This window comes from Thamnophis elegans, chromosome 6 (assembly GCF_009769535.1).
Source record: "Thamnophis elegans isolate rThaEle1 chromosome 6, rThaEle1.pri, whole genome shotgun sequence".
In the NCBI taxonomy this organism is placed as follows: Eukaryota; Metazoa; Chordata; class Lepidosauria; order Squamata; family Colubridae; genus Thamnophis; species Thamnophis elegans.
In genome coordinates this window covers 68,740,533-68,761,884 of record NC_045546.1, presented here as the reverse complement: position 1 = coordinate 68,761,884, position 21,352 = coordinate 68,740,533, and the positions used below count along the sequence as shown (strand labels likewise).

At 41.8% G+C, this 21,352-nt stretch overlaps 1 protein-coding gene across 1 annotated transcript; it reads left to right on the top strand.

Annotated features, from left to right (window-relative positions):
• The first annotated feature begins 585 nt into the window (after window positions 1–585).
• On the top strand, window positions 586–20,541 carry LOC116509903 (protocadherin beta-16-like). Its single transcript, XM_032219199.1, has 2 exons — window positions 586–3,003; window positions 18,531–20,541. Exons 1-2 carry the CDS (start codon window positions 586–588, stop codon window positions 18,648–18,650), a joined length of 2,538 nt encoding a protein of 845 aa, XP_032075090.1. The 3' UTR covers window positions 18,651–20,541.
• Window positions 20,542–21,352: the final 811 nt, after the last annotated feature.

Here is a 21,352-nt window from a genome sequence, read left to right as displayed (position 1 = left end):
AATCAATCAGTATAACAACTTGCCTTCAGAAGCTGTGGGTGCTCTTATCACTAAAGGTTTATAAGAAGATAATACACAGCAGTTTTTCCAACATCGCTTGCAACCTGTTCTATTCTATTCTATTCCCACAGAACAGAAGCTACCTAAAGAGTCACTGGATATGCCCACAGTTATTCGAAACTCAACTGTGAAATGACTTGATTACAACTTTTATCAATAATGTTGATGTTCTTTTGTGTAGATTGCCACTGTTTTTCTATATAATTAAATAGTTAATAAAATAATCTGTTTGGTAGGCTAGCTAGTGGCTAGATAAAAATGGATTCAATATGACTAAACAGTACAAATAGAATTTTTGCCTAGTTCACCACATGGTGGCAATATTAGCAAAGAAATTTAGTTCTGTTCTGCTTGCTCAGAATTAGGGCAGAACACTAATATAAAATAGAACAAAAGGACTCTTTGGCAGTGAAACGTTTGCAGATTATATGATTTGATACAGTTTGAACAATTAAATCATAAAGGAAGAAAAGAAAAACTAAATTTTGGGGCAGAATTTGAGCCTACAAGGAAGCGACTGGAATCATGGAGAATTGCTTTTGGAAAAGGCAAGGTCTGTATGTCCTTCTCTCTTTTTCATTCCTTAGAGTAATGTGTGCTTCAATTCGCTTTTCTGTCCCTGAGGAAAAGAAAAAGGGGTTTCTGGTGGCTAATGTGCTCAAAGAATTGAAACTGAAAACAGGGGAGCTTATCACACGCGAAGCATATTTAGTTGCTGAGGGCACTCAGGAATACTTCCACCTTGATATTCAAACTGGGAATCTGTTGATTAATGATAAAATAGACAGAGAAGCTTTATGTGGCCAGAATGATCCTTGTCTACTTCTTTCTCAGCTTGTTTTGGAAAACCCCTTAGATATGTTTAACCTTGAAATCAAGATAGAAGATGTGAATGACAATGCACCCAAATTTTGGAAAAACAATGTGGAGGTAGACATTCTTGAGACTGTTCCTAAAAGTACAACGTTCCCTTTGGAACCTGCCCAAGATGAGGACTTGGGAGAAAATAGCATCCAAAATTATACTCTTAGTCCCAATGAGCATTTTCACCTGGAAGTACATAAGAATGAAGACGGGAATAACAATATATATCTTGTTTTGAAGAAAACATTAGATAGGGAGAGGATGCCATATCTTCAATTGATTCTATTGGCTATTGATGGAGGAGTTCCAAAGAAAACCGGCACAGTTCAAATTAATATTAATGTTCTAGATAATAATGATAACTTTCCTCTGTTTAGTAAGTCTGAATATAAGGCAAGAATAAAGGAGAATCTCCCTGAGGGCACCCTTGTGATTAAAATGGAAGCTACAGATCTGGATTTGGGTTCAAATGCGCAAATCCTCTACTCGTTCCATCAGGTGCCTGAAAGAATAAACAATTTGTTTTATTTAAATGAAATCACTGGTGAAATAACTGTTTGGGGACAAATTGATTATGAGAAAGAAAAGAGTTATATCATGAGCATCAGAGCAACAGATGGAGGGGGTCTTTCAGGGCACTGCAAGATACTGATAGAGGTTGAAGATGAGAATGACAATCCCCCAGAAGTGTCAATTATATCTCTGATCAGCACTTTAAAGGAGGACTCTCTCCCGGACACAATAGTGGCCCTCTTAAGTGTGAGAGACCAAGATTCTGGAGACAACAGCAAAACGGTCTGCTCCGTGCAGATGAATCTCCCTTTTGTGCTGGAAGCCACTACAAACAACTTTTATCAGCTTGTGCTCCAAAGTCCCCTAGACAGAGAGACGGTCACTGAATACAACATCACCATCACTGCCATTGATTGGGGAGCTCCTAGGCTCACTTCAACAAGATTGATTAATGTTCAGATCTCCGATGTCAATGATAATTCTCCCCTTTTTGAAAAGTCTTCATATGACATGCAAATCAGAGAGAATAATATTCCAGGCTTGCTCATTGGCTCAGTCCATGCTCTGGATCTGGACACAACGCTGAATGCTAAAGTGAATTACTTAGTTCTGCCGGGGAAGGGTGATGGCATAGTGACTACTTACATCTCAATCAACTCTGAAACTGGAAACATGTATGCCCTCCGATCCCTGGACTATGAGCAGATAAGAGGCTTCAGAGTCACTGTGAGGGCATCTGATGGTGGTTCTCCTTCCCTAAGCTCAGAAGTGATTGTCCGAATCCACATAATAGATGAGAATGACAATGCTCCCTTCTTCCTGTATCCCCTCCAGAACAACACATCCCCATGCAATGAGCTGCTTCCCAAGTCAGCCGAGGCCGGCTATCTGGTCACCAAAGTGGTTGCAGTGGACGCAGATTCTGGCCAGAACTCCTGGCTTTCCTATGAATTGCTGAAGGCCACAGACCCAGCCCTTTTCAGCATAGGAGCGCAGAATGGGGAAGTGAAAACCAGGAGAGTCCTGAATGAGCGAGACACAAGTAAGCAGAGGCTGGTGATACTGGTCAGAGACAATGGCCTTCCTCCACAGACCAGCACGGCGTTGCTTAATGTTCTTCTTGTGGATGGCTTTTCGGATCCCTTCCTGAGGAGGGTGGATGTCAGTGTGCAAGAACCGGAAGAAGATAAAACCTTGACCAAGTACCTGATGATCTGCTTGGCTGCAGTCTCCTTTGTGTTCCTGGTCTGCATTGTTGTGTTTATTATGGTCAAAATCTTCAAGAAGGACACCCAAAGCCATTTTACTGCAGCTGTTCCTCACTTCCCACCTGCCGGTTCTGATACTCCAGGGAATTGTGCTGATTCACAGAATGGGTCTCTTTCCCGGACTTACCGTTATGATGTTTGTTTGACTGGTGGATCCTTAAGTAGCGAGTTCCGATTTCTCAGGCCTCTCTTTCCTGTCTTTTCGGTGGGAGATGTTAACGTCCCAGGGAACAGTAGTATTTCTGCAGGCATCCAAGATAGTTCTGAGCAGGTTGCAGTAAATGGCGCAAAGAAAGAGGTGAGGAAAACATGCAATTAATCTAGCATCTTTCTATTTATTCCCACTTTTTGTGTTTTTGCTCTTTTGATTATTCCTGAGCAACTTTGTTGTTTTTTGTTGAAGAACCACAGATGGGCTTTAAGATTTCTTTAGAGCAGAGATCACCATTCATTCCATAATTTTTGCATTGTTTAAAAAATCTCTTTCTGTTTTTTCATTATCTTTTCCAGTATGACTTGTGGGAACAGAATGCCAACATACTGGGATATTTACTGGATGGTTGCAAACATGGCTTCCAGGCATATTTTCCTTGTGCAGTAGGAAAGTAGTCTTTTTCCACCCCCTCCTCCTTCCCTCCTTCCCCCCATCCCAATTTCCTTAGGTACAAACTTGTATCATACAAGGCAAATCTCTAAGGTATTTTAAACATAATAGTAAAGAAAGTGTAAAAGGTTTTGTCAACAGACTAATAAGAATGGATTTTTTTGTTTTAAATCTGTTTGCAAGTGCTGCATATAGATGCTTTAACAAACTAATGCAGTTTTGACTCAAGGCACATATTATCAGGCTTAAATTATTATTCCTTGGACAGATAATGCATAGACTATTTGGAAAGATGGAAAGAAATAGAAGATGTGGTTGCACATCTAGAAAAGAATGTAACAAACAATTCCTTTTCTGAGACAGTAAGGTAAGAAAGCTGATCTTGGGCCAGTCTCTGTGTGTGTCTCTGATGTGTCCCTTGTGAAAAAGTTCACAAGAAAAGTGCAGGGACTTTCATAGGCAATTGACAGAAGCCAAAAACCACTCTATAAAGCCTTAGTAGTGAGGTGAGTTGCTGTGCAAGGAAAGACTGGGCGCAGAGTCTCTGACATTCACGGACAGATCTTCACACTCCTGAAATGAATATAATGACCGACTGAATGAATTGTTTCCTGAAAACCCCACTCCCCTTTCGCTCCTGTCTTATTTCCTGTAGGAGGGGCCAAACACCTTCCACCTGTGACTTTACTCCCAAGCCTACCCTGATTTCTGAATTGTTCAGAAACAATTCTGGTAGTATAGCCAGTTGAACAAATAGGTTTAAAAAGCACCGGGAAGCCTCCAAACGGACCGCAAAAACCGTTGGAAACAGTTCCTGGGAGAGCCCAAGAGCTGCGGAACCCATAGGACCTGCTGAAATCCGGAGGCTCGCATTTTCGTTACAGCGGCGGCCCGGGTTGTCCAGCTGTGTGAGGACGGCGGCCGGGTTGTCCAGCTGTGTGAGGCGATAGCGGCGCGCGGGCGTTCGGAGCCTCCCCTACCATCATTTTACCATCTCTTGATTTCTGGAAGCCCTTGGTGCTGCTGGTGAGCCCCCTGGCCATCTACCTGCTGGCCCCTGGTCCTGTTAGTCGTCCCAGAGCAGCGGAACAGCAGCTGCTGAAGTTGGAAGGAAAACGTGGAGGAACGCAGGAAGGGAAATGGCGGCGCCAAACAGCTGACTCACAGCATTACATCTGTACATCCTCCTTTCTGGCCAGCCTGTTGACTTCGCTGGAGCTGAGTGATTGTGACTGTGACTGTGAGCCTTGGTGACTAGCGAGCTGAGAGGGGTTAATTTTCTAACTTAGTTCACTTTAAAGAAGGGGGCTGTCGGAGGCTGCATTGAATCTACGGATTGAATGGTTGTGTGTGCTACTGCCCTAGACGCCCCCCCCCCTCGGATTTATCTCTGCTTACTTTACTATCTGTTACCTACTTTATTATTCATCATCTGCTGTTTTATTGTATATCATCGTTGCAACCCCCTCCGGACTTTGCTCCCTGCTCATTTAACCATTAGGAGGAGTAGGTTTGTGGCTTAACTGGCAGGGAGCGATAGAGGATGGCGGCTGCAGTGACGAGGACTGAGCCCCGAAAACACCAGCAATTTTCCCTCCATCTGCAAGAGCGGCACAAGTCAGCCTTGAACTCTGGTCTCCTACATTGTGGCCCTTATCTATCTTTGGAAAAGAGACCTTTGAATATACAGCCCACTAACCTCCACCAGTGGGGTAAGACTACATGGTTGCCGTTCATGAACTTTGGAGCTTTGTATTTAATCTTGCTTGTACACAGCCACCTTATATATTACGTACTTTTGACTTGGTGGCTAAGGACATTTCCCCAGGACATAAGAAGGGAGAGGAGCAGGCCACCGCTTCCTCCACAGTTTCCATATTACTATATATTATAACTGCGCAATTTTAAATAGTATGTTGAGTGTATGGGAGTTGGCTGGAATTGAATGAATGGCCCACTTTTAGTAATTGTTACCTTTGTATTTTATATGTTTTAATATTTTACGTGGGAACTGTTAGTGTGGATAACTGAGAATGTGTGACTCGGAGGACCTGCTGGGGAAGGCGGGGGGTACCGGGGTGGTTGGGGGGACCATGGACATGGGAGTGGGTCGGAGCATAGCGGTCGTGACAGGGAGAGGCAGATATGGCGGGGACCTTAGGGCTGGCCATTACCGGGGAAGGAGGGTTCGCTACATCACAGAGATCCCTCCTTCCGGCCCTAGGAGTCCCACTCCAAGACCAGATGGCGCGAGTAGTCAGGACCCTGGTCTCAGGCTGTTGTCGCTAAATGCCAGGTCTGTTGTTCACAAAGCTCCCCTCGTCCGGGACTTAATTGTTGACGAGAGGGCAGACCTGGCATGTATTACTGAAACCTGGCTGGGCACAGAAGGAGGAGTCCCCCTTGTAGAGATGTGCCCAGAGGGATTTCAGGTGCTTCATCAGCCGAGAGCCCAGGGAAGGGGTGGCGGTGTGGCTATTGTAATCCGGGAGTCTCTGTTACCTCGTAGGGTCCCTGCTCCGGAGCTTGTCGGGTGTGAGTCTCTGCTGATAAAGTTGGACCTCAAGGGTCAAGTGGGTTTGCTGCTAACGTACCTGCCTCCCAACTGCATCGCAGCATCCCTCCCCTCGCTCCTCGAGTCAGTAGCCGAGCTGGCAGTTGAGTTCCCCAGGCTTATAGTTCTGGGGGATTTCAATCTGCCATCGCTCGGTGAACGCTCTGATGGGGCGCAGGAGTTCATGGCTTCCATGACAGCCATGGGCTTGACCCAAGTAATTCGGGGCCCAACCCACGCAGCGGGTCACATGCTCGACCTCGTATTCCTCTCGGAGCAGTGGATGTGTGATCTTGGTCTGAGGGGTAATGAGATCCTACCCCTGTCGTGGTCAGACCACTGCCTACTGAGGCTTGACTTCCGGAGGCCAAACCCCCACCGTAGGGAGGAGGAACCGACCAGATGGTTCCGCCCCAGGTGACTTATGGACCCGTTGAGGTTCCAGACGGAGCTTGGGGTTATTCCTGATACTCTCGCCCACAGTTCGGCGGAGACTCTGGCTGCCGCCTGGTACTCGGCGGCATCGGAGTCTCTCGACCGGATTGCGCCACTACGGCCCCTCCGGGTCAGTGGATCCCGGAGACCTCCCTGGTTTACCGAGGAGCTCCGGGAGAAGAAACGCCGGAGGAGGTGCCTAGAGCACCAGTGGAGGTCCGATAGGTCCGAGGCGAACCGAGCACTCTTAACTACCTGCACCAAGGACTATGTCCGAGCACTAAGAACTGCAAAAAGATCATATATTTCAGCCTTGGTTGCGTCCGCCGAGTCACGCCCAGCCGCCCTGTTTAGGATAACCCGCTCCCTCCTCAATAGGAGGGATGCGGGAGACCCCTTGCAGGGTAGGGCTGAGGATTATGCTCAATTCTTGGCGGACAAAGTAGCTCGGTTTCGATCGGACTTGGACTCCACCGCAGTAGATCCAGCTGAGACACAGGAGGATCACTTGCCACACCAGTTCTGGGTTGAGTTCCAGGACGTTGCCTCTGGGGATGTGGACAGGGCCATTCGAGCTGTAAGTGCCTCCACTTGTATTCTGGACCCGTGTCCCTCCTGGCTGGTTGCCAACAGCAGGGAGGTGACACATGGCTGGATCCAGGCGGTTGTCACCGCCTCCCTTTGGGAGGGGCACTTCCCCGCCGTACTTAAAACGGCGGTGGTGAGACCCCTCCTGAAGAAACCATCGTTAGATCCAGCCATTTTAAACAACTTTCGTCCTGTCTCCAACCTTCCCTTTATCGGGAAGGTTGTTGAGAAGGTGGTGGCCTTTCAGCTCCAACGGGCCTTGGAGGAAGCTAGCTATCTTGACCCCTTCCAGTCCGGCTTCAGACCTGGTTACAGCACAGAAACCGCTTTGGTCGCATTGACCAATGATCTCTGGAGGGCCAGAGATGGAGGCTATGCGTCCATCCTGGTTCTCCTTGACCTCTCAGCGGCTTTCGATACCATCGACCATGGTATCCTTCTGCGACGACTGCGGGAGGTGGGAGTGGGAGGCACTGTTTTGCAGTGGTTCTCCTCCTACCTCTCGGACAGGTCGCAGTCGGTGTTGGTCGGGGGGCAGAGATCGTCCCTGAGGCCCCTAACGTGTGGGGTGCCACAGGGTTCGGTCTTATCCCCCCTACTATTTAACATATACATGAAACCGCTGGGCGAGATCATTCGGAGGCACGGGATAAAATACCACCAATATGCGGACGATACGCAATTGTATCTGTCCGCCCCGTGCCAACTCAATGAAGCGGTGGACGTGATGAACCGGGGTCTGGAGGCCGTTAAGAACTGGATGAGTGCTAACAAACTGGTACTCAACCCGGACAAGACCGAGTGGCTGTTGTGCTTCCCCCCCAATAATTTGGCTAATATACCAACGCTTAGGCTGGGGGGTCAAATTTTATACCCCTCAGATAGGGTCCGCAACTTAGGAGTCCTCCTGGACCCACAGCTGACTTTTGATCACCAGCTGTCAGCTGTGACCAGGGGGGCATTTGCCCAGGTTCGCCTGGTCCGCCAGTTGCGGCCCTACCTAGACCGGGGGGCTCTCACAACAGTCACTCGAGCCCTTGTGATCTCTAGACTGGAATACTGCAATGGGCTCTACATGGGGTTGCCCTTGAAGTGCATCCGGCGACTGCAGCTAGTCCAGAATGCAGCCACGCGAGTGATAGTGGGCGCACCGCGGTTCGCCCACGTTACACCTGTCCTCCGCGAGCTGCACTGGCTACCTGTTGGTCTCCGGGTGCGCTTCAGGGTACTGATGACCACCTTTAAAGCACTCCATGGTAGTGGATCTGAGTACTTGAGAGACCGCCTCCTGCCGATTACTTCCCTAAATGGACCAATTAGATCGCACAGACTGGGCCTCCTCCGAATCCCATCTGCCAGTCAATGCCAACTGGCGACCACACGGAGGAGAGCCTTTTCTGTTGCTGCTCCGACCCTGTGGAACGAGCTCCCCATGGAGATCCGTACCCTCACCACTATCCAGACCTTCCGCGCAGCCCTCAAGATCTGGCTCTCCCAGCAGGCCTGGGGATAGGCTTCCAATTCACCCGCCCGAGTGTTTGATTGTTGAATGAAAGTTGTGTTTTACTATCTTTTCTTTGTTCACATATTGTTTTGTTTTTGACCTTGCACCCCCCCCCCTGTGGTTGTAAGCCGCCCTGAGTCCCCTCAGGGAAAAGGGCGGCATATAAATCCCAATAAACCTAAACCTAAACCTAAACCTATAGAGTTTCAAATCATCCATATATAATAAATGAGAAATTTTTTCAGCTTCTTTGGCTGTTTGGTAGCCTAATTTCATTTTTTTAAGATTACTGATAGTGGGATTATTATGATAATGAAGAGAAGAGGTGAAAGTGAATCACCCTGGAAAATTCCTCGCTTGATATTAACCATTCTGTAGTTCTCATTCCCTACTGCCAACTTAGTTCTCCACTGTTTCATTGCCTTTTCCTGGTATTGCCCAGGTATTTATGGCCTTGATTGTATTTCCACCATTCAATTTAGATTTCAAAATTTTCCTAACTCTGTTGGTGTACTCTCGCCCGACAATAGTTTTTACTTCTCCGTGCTTGATGTTATCCAACCGCAGAATGCCTAAATATTTGTAGGCTTCATTTTTGTTGCATTTAATTAGTCGGCCATTGGGCATTTCAATTCCCTCACATGCAGTGATTTTGTTCCTTTTTATGGATACAGTGGCACATTTTTTCATGCCAAACTGCATTGAAATATCGGTGCTGAATACTCGGACTGTGTTTGTCAATCATTGGATTTCTATTTCTGACTTTCCATAGAGTTTCAAATCATCCATATATAGTAAATGCGAATTTTTTTCAGCTTCTTTGGCTGTTTGGTAGCCTAATTTCAATTTTTTTAAGATTACTGATAGTGGGATCATTGCGATGATGAAGAGAAGAGGTGAAAGTGAATCACCCTGGAAAATTCCTCACTTGATATTAACCATTCCGTAGATCTCATTCCCTACTGCCAACTCAGTTCTCCATTGTTTCATCGCCTTTTCAGTAAAGGATGTAATATTTTTGCTAATGCCCGTTGTTTCTAAGCATTTTATGATCCAACTATGTGGCAGTGAGTCAAATGCCTTTTTGTAATCAATCCAGACCATATTCAAGTTCGTTTTTCTGTTCTTACAATTTTCTAATATCATTTTATCAATTAGGAACTGATCTTTTGTGCCCCTGCTCTTTTTTTGTTGCCTTTTTGCTCTACTGGCAAGATGTTGTTTTTTTTCCAAATAATCCATCATGTTATCTGCAATAATGCCTGTGAGTAATTTGAAGGTTGTTGGCAAGCATGTTATTGGTCTGTAGTTTTCAGGTGTTGTTTCTTTAGTTGCATCCTTCTGAATCAAGTATGTTTTTCCAGTTGTCAACCATTCATCGATTTGGCCCTTTTGTAAAATTTCATTCAGTTGCCTGGCCAATATTGCATGTAAACCTGTCAGATATTTGAGCCAGAAACCATGTAATTGGTCCTTTCCAGGTGATGTCCAATTCTTTATCTTTTTTACTTGATTTTTGACCATCTCAGTTGTTATTTCTAATACTTGCATTTGTTTGTTGCCAATGCTTTTCTCAAAGTCATGTATCCACTTTGCTTCCTTATTGTAGTACTTTGCATTTTCCCACAATTCTTTCCAGAATTCAACTGTGGCCTGCTTTTCTGGTTTTTTACTTTTGGTGTCACCATTCACATTAAGACTTTGATAAAAACACCATTGGTCTGATTGAAATTGCTGATTTTGTTTATATTGGATGATTCGTGCCTCATATCTTTCAATTTTTCTAACTGTTGCTGTTATCTGCTGTTTTACAATCTCTACAGCTTCATTGATGTTTCTTGTATCCAATCTATATCTTCTGATTAGCGATCTATGATTTTGTTGTTTTTAAGCCGTTGCTCATGCATGTTCTTTAAGTTACTAGCATCTGCCCTTAATTTTTTGACTTTTTGTTCTAATTGGATTTTCCACTTTGGCTTTGATGCTTTTTCTGTTGTGTGACTAGGTGCTTTGATTTTAATGCCTAGTTCATTAGTGACTATTACAGCTGCGCTGTACATTAACTGGTTCGTTTCCAAGATGGATCCCGATTCAATTGTTGAAAACACTGCATTAACCATTTTCATGATAGGGGCCAAAATTTTCTTAGGCACAGTTTTTAGTGATGGTAAACGTTGCCTTTCCTCATTAAGCAGAAAATGCTCCATGATCTGATCCTTCAATTCTTTTTGTTTTTGAGTTAGTTCATCAGTTGGTTCAGTGATAACTGGTTCTAGTGGTGGTGGTGTTATTTCCTCCCCGAGAGCTTCTTCTGGGAGTTCTACTATAATGTCTTTATTTGTTTCTTGAATATCAGTTATTTCCGCTTGTGATATTGTTTTTTTGGTTTTGCAATTTGCCTGAATTTCCTGAAGTTCAACTTCACTAAACACTTTATTCCGTATAATAAATCGCCTTTGATCTACTAGTCGTTGTTCACTAACATTTGAATCTTGATAGTGTTGTTTCCATAATTCATACATTTGCTTTAAATAACCTCTTTTTTCTGGCTCTGAGTTGTAGTAACAGGCCATTATGGCACGGTTTTCATCTGCACTATATTTTTGTCATTTTGTTGGCTGGTCCACTTGTAGCCCACCCGAGCGATGACTGATGCAGTATAAAATTTTTATTCGTTTCTTTCACCATATTGTATGGGTTGGCGGGTTTTTTTTATGAGGCCAGGGTGCCAACCTGACCCCAACCCTCCTCCTTTCTCATCCGGGCTTGGGACCGGCAATGGCGGAGTTATTATTATTATTATTATCCATTAAACATGAAACTCAGTCAACTGAACATTCAAAAATTCATCACAAATACCATTGACTGGTGCTAATGGTTGACACGGGTTGCTGCCAGCATTCTAGGTATCAACCAAGTACCTTCTTAAAATATACAATGTTCCGAGTAGCACAGTTTTTTTTGCAGTTCCACTGGTGTTATTGTAGGAAGCTGCAATTTGTTGATGTATATTATAAAATTCTTGGACCAAAGTAGCCTTGATGACAATGGGTATCACTATTACATGTTTCATCCATAATCGGGTAGTTTCGATGGCCAAGTCGCGGTATTTCATGATTTCTTCCAGTTCTTTTTCTTCAACTCTGGCATCTCCTGGTACTGCGATGTCAATAAATTGTATGTTTCGTCCCATATTACAACTGTGCTATCTGATGTGTTGTGTTCCAAATGATGATTCGTATGTATTCAAAAGTCCACAAGATCTGCACCTTCTCATTTTTGGTAACTTGTTCCACTTTGTGCTCCCATGATTTTTTGGATATAGGTAAGTTGTATTTTTTACATAATGACCAGTGGATTAATTTAGCAACTCAGTCGTGTCTAGCTTTGTAATCAGTTTGTGCAATTTTGCTGCATTCACATATTAAGACCTGGCTGTTCCAGCAGGCCTGGGGCTGTTGACCTTATTATGTAGGGTCCAGCCCCAATCAGAACGTATGCATGTTGGAGAATTTTTTATTTTTTTATTTTTATTTTTATTTGGTTTGTTTTCTTTTGTTCTGTGGAAGCCGTCCGGAATCCTCCAGGATTGGGCAACCTATAAATCTAAAAAATTAAATTAAATTAAATTAATTAAATGTGAAACAGTTTCAACTTTGTTGTTGCAAAGTTGGCAGTTTGGATTGTCAGTGGATTTTTGTATCTTTGCTTTCATGGCATTAGCTTGTAGTGCTTGTTCTTGAGCAGTGACTATTAAACCTTCCATTTCTTTCTTGATGGTTCCCATCTTAAGTCATGTCCATGTCAATTGTCATTACATTTTCCTTCAATGTTTTTCAAGTGCTGTCCATGCAAAGCTTTCATTTTCCATCTATTTAATCTGTCATCCAGCTGTTTTTTCTTATATTCTGTCTTTGTTTCTGTTGTTTTTATACTGTTTTCCATTTTCACAGCCTGTAGCAATTTTATATACTTTGGTTCACATAATCATTCAAAGTTCATTTTTTCTTCTTCTATAGTTTGATGGATTTGCAATAGCCCCCTGGCCCCTATTTTTCTTGGCAGGTACAACCTGTCAATGTCACTTTGTGGTTGTAAAACGTGATACATATTCAAAAGTTTGTGTGTTTTCTGGTCCAAGTTTTCCAGTTCAGCCAACGTTCATTTGATGATTCCAGCTGAGTAGTGTATCACTGGAACTGCCCATTTATTAATGGCTTTAATTATGTTTCCAGCATTCAACTTTGATTTTAATATTTTGCATACCCTCCATTTGCATTGACTCTTTGACTTTTCTATTCAAGATGTTATCTGCTTCTAATATGCCTAGGTATTTGTAACCATCATCCTTTGCTAATGTTTTCACTGTGCTTCCATTTCCCAGTTCTATTCCTTCTATTTTTTTCATTTTTCCTTGCTACATGGATAATATAACACATTTTTCAATTCCAAAGTTCATTTTGATGTCACTGCTGAACAGTTGAACTGTGTTGAGTATTGATTTAAATTCAGTGGGGCTTTTTGCATACAATTTTAAGTCATCCATGTATAATAGATAGTTTATCTTGCCATGTTGGCTTGAGATTTGATATCCCGGTTTTGTGTTTCGCTGTTGGAACTCAGAATGGAGAGGTGAAAACCATGAGGCCGGTGAACATCCGAGACAGTTTCAAACACACTCTTATTGTGGCAGTTAGGGATAATGGGCATCCTCCACAGTCTGCCACTGCAACCCTAAGAATTCTTCTAGTTGACGGCTTTTCTGATCCTTACATGAAAATTATGGATAATCCTAAGGGTGAAGTCCCTCAGGAGGGAGATCATACTCTAACACTGTATTTGATTATCTGCTTGGTTGCCATCTCATCCATTTTTCTGCTTTCTGTCACTGTGTTTATTGTAACCAAGTTTCAGAAGTGAAGGAAGTTCATAGGAAGTTCTCATTCTGCATCAAATTTCCCTGGGGGACCAAATTTGCAAGACAAGTGTGTAGATCCTAATACTGGGACATCTTCCCAGGCCTACAGCTATGAAGTGTACTTAGCTGATGGGTCTCTGAACAGTGAGTTTAAATTCCTCAGGCCTTTCTTTCCTCTTTTTATTATGGAGCATAAAAAAACTATTGAATCCACAGATTTGTAATGTTTGCCATGATCTTCCTAATCAATCAGAGGAAAAAGAGCACATATCCCAGGTGAGAATAATTATTAATATAATTAAGTTATAAATGTATATAATTTGAATGACTCAGAAATAATTAATTTTTCAAAATAAAGGGTTGTCTATTAGCACTTATATACAGCTCCACAGTGTTTTACATCTTTCTCTAAGAAGTTTACAGAGTCAGCATATTACCCTTAACAATTTGGATCATTTTACTGACCTCGGAAGGATGGAAGGCTGAGTCAACCTTGAGGATCAAACTCCTGGCAATTGGCAGAGTTAGCCTGCAACTTCTAACCACTGTGCAATCACAGCTTAGTAATGTACAGCTTACTGTGAATTTCCAGGGAACTGGTTTATTTAGGGTGATATATTGACCAATTTGTCTTAGTTTTACCCTCCGTGAGATTTTGGGTATGTGTGTGAGAGAGAAGTTTCTGAAATAGATGCTGCCTTAAAATAAAACTCTACAATTTTCCTGAAAGAAAGCAATTTAAAGGTGTTTAAATGTTGCAGATTGTTGAATGGGTGTTAGGGAGAAGGAATGTGAAGTAAATTAAAAACTGTTTAAATGAGATTTGAATACATTGATTAGAAAAAGAAGGTTTTGTAAATGCAGATAATGATCAAGCCTCAACTTTGATTGGTGGAGATCGATATAAGTAATGTAATGCTTAATCTGTTCAGGATTTGGGGAACTGTGAGGTGAAGACTTCCAGAAACATGAAAAACAAATGGTCAAAAAGAGGAAAAAAATATCGCTTAGTAACATCAACTAACATAGCTAAAGAAGGAGTATGAAATAACTAAAGGTTTGAATTATGCAGAGGTGATCAGTGAAAAATCACTTTTTGCAACATGGAAAGACATGGGGACAGGATGCCAACATATTGGGATATTTACTGGATATTTACTGGATATTATAGATATTATGTTAATCCTAATTGGGTTTGTTTTGGATATTCTATTTAGAGGCTTGATTTACACCACCTAATTGTCACTTGAAAAGGTGCTTCAACCACTTTTGGAAAACAGAACAGAAAATGTCAGCCTTTATTTCTCTCCCCTCTATTGTAAATTTTCAGGCACATTTTCTTAGTGCAGTTTGAAAATAGTCTTCCTTCTACTGAGTAATCTTGACCATTTAGAACAAGGGTGTCAAACTTGGTTTTGGCCCCCAGTGTTGGCCTTACCTTCGCAAGCAGCCACGGGCTGCCCTGTTGGGATCTGAAGGTCAGGCCATTCAGGCCAGTGGAGGTGCATGGAAGCTCTGAAAGGTAAGGCTGACTGCAGGGAATGGAGATCTGTTGTGCTTGCCCGAAGAGCCATCTCAGGGGAACACGGCAAACCTTCCTCGCTTTTTGGCCCTGGCATGTTTGACTTCGAGGCTTCCAGCAGTCTGGGCAACTGCTGCCCACTTGCCCTCCCCTCTGCCTTGGGTCCCACATCCAGTCTGCAATGAGGGGATGTGCCATTTCTGGGCCAGTCTGTTCAATGGGTGGATGGGCAGGCGAGCTGGTGGCCTGAGGGACAGTGTGCTACATTGGGGTTGATGCCTCTGCTCTGTGGCAAGGTGCACACATACAGCCCTGGAGCTGCCCCGCCACTGCCAGGTGCTGGCCCCATTTGTTTTTTTATTTAATATATTTTTATTTTCAAAACAAACATACAAATCCTCCTTCTTTACATACTGTAGAAAGTGTATCAGTTGGTTACAAAAGGCTTTTGTGCATCTCTTCCACCGTCATCAAATATAATTTATATTAACTCTAGTATCTTAGCTCAGATGTTTATTTTATTACCATCATCATACCTCCACTTTTATTTGACTATGATTGTTTAAACGTCCTTCATCATAAAATATACCAAGATTTAATACATAACCACATACTGGCATTTCATTTACTTATTTATAAAATCCTCCATTAACACTAAATCCTCATATCCTATTCTAGCAAACATCCATAATATTTAATAACAAAATTTTGTAATCCTCCTTTTCAAATCCCTGTTTACAATTTACATCCAGTTCCCTTATATTATACATACATACATACATACATACATACATACATACATATATATATTATAATTATCCTTTCTTTATTTGACTATATCCTATATCCTACGTTTTCCCCCTAATAATCAAAACTTAACTGTGTCTAATTTAGTTCTTTTTTATTCTTATATTATTATTAACCTTTATATATAGTCCAAAAGGATTTCTAGACTTCCCTTTACGGGTATCATTCAATATTCATACCCAATTATTGCTTATCATAACACTACACATTGTATACATTACTATCATTATCAATTTTTATTTAACTATATCTATTGTCACTAAATTTAACTAGGTTTACCTAGTTTTAAATTATACTCTTCCATCCACCAACCTGTATCTTTCCAGTAACAAAACAATATAATATCTTCTGCCATTTGTGGAACCAGTCCTCCAAACATCCTCTTAATCAAATCTGTATGGACACCTCTTAGCAACTACTTGCTTGTAAGATCTCTCATGTAGTCTTGATGCCCTGGTGCAGTGGTTAGAGTGCAGTACTGCAGGCTACTTCAGCTGACTGTTAGTTGCAGTTCGGCAGTTCAAATCTCACCGGCTCAAGGTTGACTCAGCCTTCCATCCTTCCGAGGTGGATAAAATGAGGACCCAGATTGTTGGGGGCAATATGCTGACTCTGTAAACCACTTAGAGAGGGCTGAAAGCCCTATGAAGCAGTATATAAGTCTAAGTGCTATTGCTATTGCTATTCCTGTTTCCTTATTCAGCTTGTCTTTGATTATCAGCAGTGTTATCAAATATTTTGCAAATAGGATTTCATAGTCCATAGATTCTTTAATGTTTTCTTCTTCTTCTATGTCTTGCCCTTTGAAATAAATTTCCTCTCTATTTAATTCCTCTTTCAATATTCCATTATTTCTTTTTTCAGAAATAAACCAATTGCCATGAATATCAACAAGTTTAATTTCTTTATATTCGTCTTCCATTTCAGTTTTTTGAATTTCAATCTCCTTATTTTGCATTTGAAAAACATCCTCAGTTTTTTCATCATATTTTATTGTTAAATGCTCCAAATATTCCAATTTTCTCTCAATTTTTCCTCTGTATTTAATAATTTTTGCAGTTCTGAAAGTGTTCCTTGCAAATTCAGAGACGCCATATTCATATGGACCTGCTTGCTCTTAGAAGGTCAGCAAGATTAAAATATACGTTCACGAGCTCTCTGTGGACGAAAACAAACTTCAAAGGGACAGCTGTGGAGTCTTATCAGATCTTAAGCCAAACAGCCAGGCAGTAAGACCTTGCAATGCCGAAGTCAAAACAATCCATGAGAGAAAAAAAGGCACGTTCTGTCTTTGAATACACAAAGGCTCCGATCAGCCTCTGGAGTGGCGATTTTTCTTTTTTTTTCTTTTTTGTATCTCTTTTGTATATCAAATTAGGCAAAGAATCCACTCTTTAAATGAGTTGAAAAAAATACCCACACCAATAAAAAAGGAGAAAATTAATCTGTAGTTTACAGAAAGTCACAAAGAAATGTTAGAAGAAGAAAGTTTAATCCATCCATTTGAAAAAGGTTTGCTTAGATTCAATCCATGTAAATAACATTTAAAAAGTAAGATAACCACTGTCCAGAACCATTCCAAAGTTCAAATTCACCACCAAGTTCTTCTATTCTTTGATTTAAATTGGTTTTTAGGTTTTATAGGCAGTCCGTTTTTTTTGTTTGTTATTAATCAGAGTTTCTGTCTTGACCCAGTCTTTCTCAACGGATTACCAAATCTGCATTTCGAAATGCTGGCAGCCTCAGTTTCTGCTTGGGGCAGGGAAACAAGCTGGTTTCTGCCTCCCTTAAGATTTTTTCATTTTTCTTTTAGAGGAAATATTTTATCCTGCCTTTTTAAATATTTCCCAAAATATTTCTTTCTTTTGGGGGGGGGAGGCTTCCCACAGTGGCATCTATGCTTTGCTGCCTGCTTCCTGTAGAATAGACTGCAGATATTTTCCCTCCACTTGCTTGCTATTTTACTCATAATCTTCATACATTAGTGAAACTTGCCAATTAACATTACAGATTTTTTTCTCTACGAGTCTTTTAAACAGAAATCATTCAAAACATGGAGTGTTTTTTTTACTGTTTTACTGATCCAAATACTAAATTAGAACAGAATGAAGTGACCCATCCCAGTGCTACCCAGTTGCTTCTGAGTGCTCTGACATTTTCCTTAGTCACTTCCTAGAATATGGGTTTGCTTAATCTTGTATCATCAGTTAAACCTCTCTTTGTTTCTTTTTCTCGTTCGGCTCAAGTTAAATGTGCCAATAGGTTAAACTGACAGTGGGTATTGGTGGAAATATAATATATATATTATATAATATGATAAAGAATATCAGTATTTTGGAGCAGTACTAGTAGATTGTTAAGGTTGTGGACAATTTATTATAATTTAGAAAATTGAAAATACTGAACAATATTTTAAACCTCTCTTTGTTTCGTATTCTGTTTGGGCTCAAGTTAAATGTACCTTTTGTGTATTGTGAGGGAAGACGCAGGAGCCATGGAACAGAGTGCAAGATCTTTATTAGTTACAAGATGACAGCGATTCAATTCGCTTGCAAACGGTCACGGTATTTATACTCTCCCGACAGCAACTGTCATTAACTGTCAAATTCACCAACCAATCACAGCCTGTGCTGCGTCTCAGCCAATCATGGCGCAGCACAGGCTGTTGCCGGCTATACAACAGTGCCAATAGGTTAGAGATGGGGGGGAGGGAGGGAGAGAGAGAGAAAGAGAGAGACCATATACACAGTTTAAACCTGGTGTTTTTGGACTCATTATGCTAGGCAAGGCATCTTATAGTATGTCATCATATTGCAATATAATATGCTAAAACTAGCTATGCAAATGTAAATCAGTATTGAAAAATTATAATGCTTCCTTTTACAATTTGCAGGGCAAAGTTCCTGTGTCTGAAGATCCTGCTGCTAAATCTGGAGGCCCAAGTTGTACTGTAAATCAAGCAATAGGTGCAAATATGAACTCTGGTCAAAGTGACTGGCTTTCCTATCACTAGATGACAATTACCAACTCCAGCCATCATTCTGTCTCTGTCAGAAGATACATGCAAGAAACGTCTAGCCTGAAAAGAATGGATCCTCTGCATAAAAGAACATCAGAGACGAACTTTGAAAACTCTTTTAAACAAGCCAGATTGAAAATAACCAGAATACCCTTATGCTGTTCCTATCACTTTGACCGTATTTGTGTGGAGTGATATACAAATGGATTATATGCATACATTTTACCTAATATGTAATTGATTTGTTATTTTTGCTTTGTAGAATTTTACAATAGGCTACTGCTTTTTTTGACCCAGCTGCATGTTTATCATGATGATTCTTCTTTGATTTATGATTTATGAGATTATGCTGCTCTCCATAAAACATTTTAAATAGTTATATTAATTATTCGGACATTTTATTCATTTAAATAATAAAATGCACCTACTTAAATTTCTAATAACAAAAGTGATTAGGTGCTTAATTAGAAAAAAAAGAGAACTATGATCCTAAAGATCCTAATGATGGTGCACATCATATCCTCTGTGTATCTAAGTCCTCAGTTACATCATTATCTCAGGTTATGCTTGAAATAGTGATTTTCACAATACCCAAACACTACATGCGCACGTCTACATGCAAAATGGAATTTCAGGAATAAACAATTATTCTGGATTTCTATCACAGTGTACAGTATTACATATTGTACATTCATATACACACACATACATGCATGCATACATACACGCATAATATACTGCAAGGTAACTAATTCTCCTTTGGAAAAAATGGAATGAACTATGCACAATTTGAAAAGAGTGCTGTGCCCTCAGTGTCATTATAGTCAAGAGGACCACATAAGCTCCCTCAGTCAGGGGTGAAATTTGACTGGTTCAGACTGGTTTGGGTGAACTGGCAGGGATGGTTTGAATTGGTTCACTGAACCAGTAAAAACCACCCATGGTCGGCCCACCCACGCCCGCCACTTGCTGCTCACCTCTTCTGGATGCTCGGCCCGCCCACCCATCCACCCCTGCCCTATGTATGTTCCCTTTGCCACGCAGCCCAGCTAATTGCCTCGCCAACGCATGCTCAGCTCAGTGCCTCACTCAGTTGCCTCATTGGTACCTGCTCAGCATTTCGCTCAGTCACCTTGCCAACGCACACTCAAAGGTAAGCAGTGCCAGTTACTGCCTACCATGCCCCCCCCATCCCTGGCCTCACGTAGTTCACAAAGCCACTGCCACTGGGGATCGGTTGCAGCAGCCTAGTGTGCTGTGGCCACCTGTCCCCAGCCAGGTCAGGGAATGCACCATTCCCCACCTCTGGCATTGCCCCAGAGCTGCTGCCTGCTCACCACCCGCTCACTACCCACCTTGGCCAGGGCGGGGAATGTGCCATTCCTGGCTCTGACCTTGATCCTGAGCCACCGCCCGCTCACTGTCTGCCTCACTCACCTACCTTTGCACTTTAGTGGGGAGGACACCATGAGGCTAATCCTCGTTTCGCACTGAGAAGCATTCAGCCTCCGGCAGTCGTTTTCAGCTGCCTTCTGAACAGCTACGCTGCGATGCCATCCCTCTGGTTGCTTCCGTTCTCCTGCTCAGGTCTGGCTGCAAGTGGCACTGGCAGGCAATTGAGTGCACATGTGCAGCTGCCACCCTGTTCAGGTTGAATGCTAGAAAACTTGGCCAGCTGAACCTTTCTGTCTGTTTTATGGGCATGGCTTGGTGGGCATGGCTTGGTGGGTTTATGTGAGTGACGTAAAGTTGTCCATGCCCACTCAGTCACATGGCACCCCCACCAAGCCATGCCCACCAAGCCAAGCCCAGAGAACCAATAGGGGGGGAATTTCACCACTGCCCTCAGTCCTTTGCTGCCCTTTAAGATCTATTTACTTCTGTTGATAAGAAATATTCCAAGAGTAACTAAATGAATTTTAACACCAATATTGACAGTACATTCTATAGCAAAAAAAAAGAGTAATTCAAAGTAAATCCATAAGAAAGTGCTTCTATTAAGGACTACTTTTTAAAAAATCCTATGTTTTAATATAATTTTTCTAGTTTTGTGCTTACATAGATGAATGAGATGTCTGTACATTTTTGCTAGTAGTATTGTGTTCAAACAATCACAAAAATCACAATTGTAAAGAGATTTGTATCTGTGGATGAAAAAGAGTAGCAAGTAGTATTATATTGATGTAGCAGATTAGTTAGTGAAGGATGCAATGTGGAAATAACTGGAATCAGCAAAAAAAAAAAATCAATGCTTTAAAGGATGTAGAATATAGTACCCCCCCCCCATTTTGATATATGCACTGTATCCCTGTAAAGATGAAATAAAAATACCATATACATATAGTAAGCCAATTTTAATATTGTATTTGTATGCTCAAAATTAATAAAATTGGTTTGTAAATTCTTTAAATGGAATTAATATGTGAAATCAAATCTTGACATAGAAACTATCATCACCATCATGATGATGTCAATACTACATACTCACAGGACAGAAAGGAACAAGATAGCTTTCTTTCACTGTTGCCTTCCAGCAACCAACATTCAGAACATGCTACCTGTGATTCAATGATTTTGGGATTCAAAGTGTATTTGCAAGCAGGAACATCGAGGTATCAGAGATACAGACTGCTATCCATTTATCTTTGTTTTACCCTTTTAGAGTTTTTTTTGAGTGTTTTACCCTTTTAGAGTTT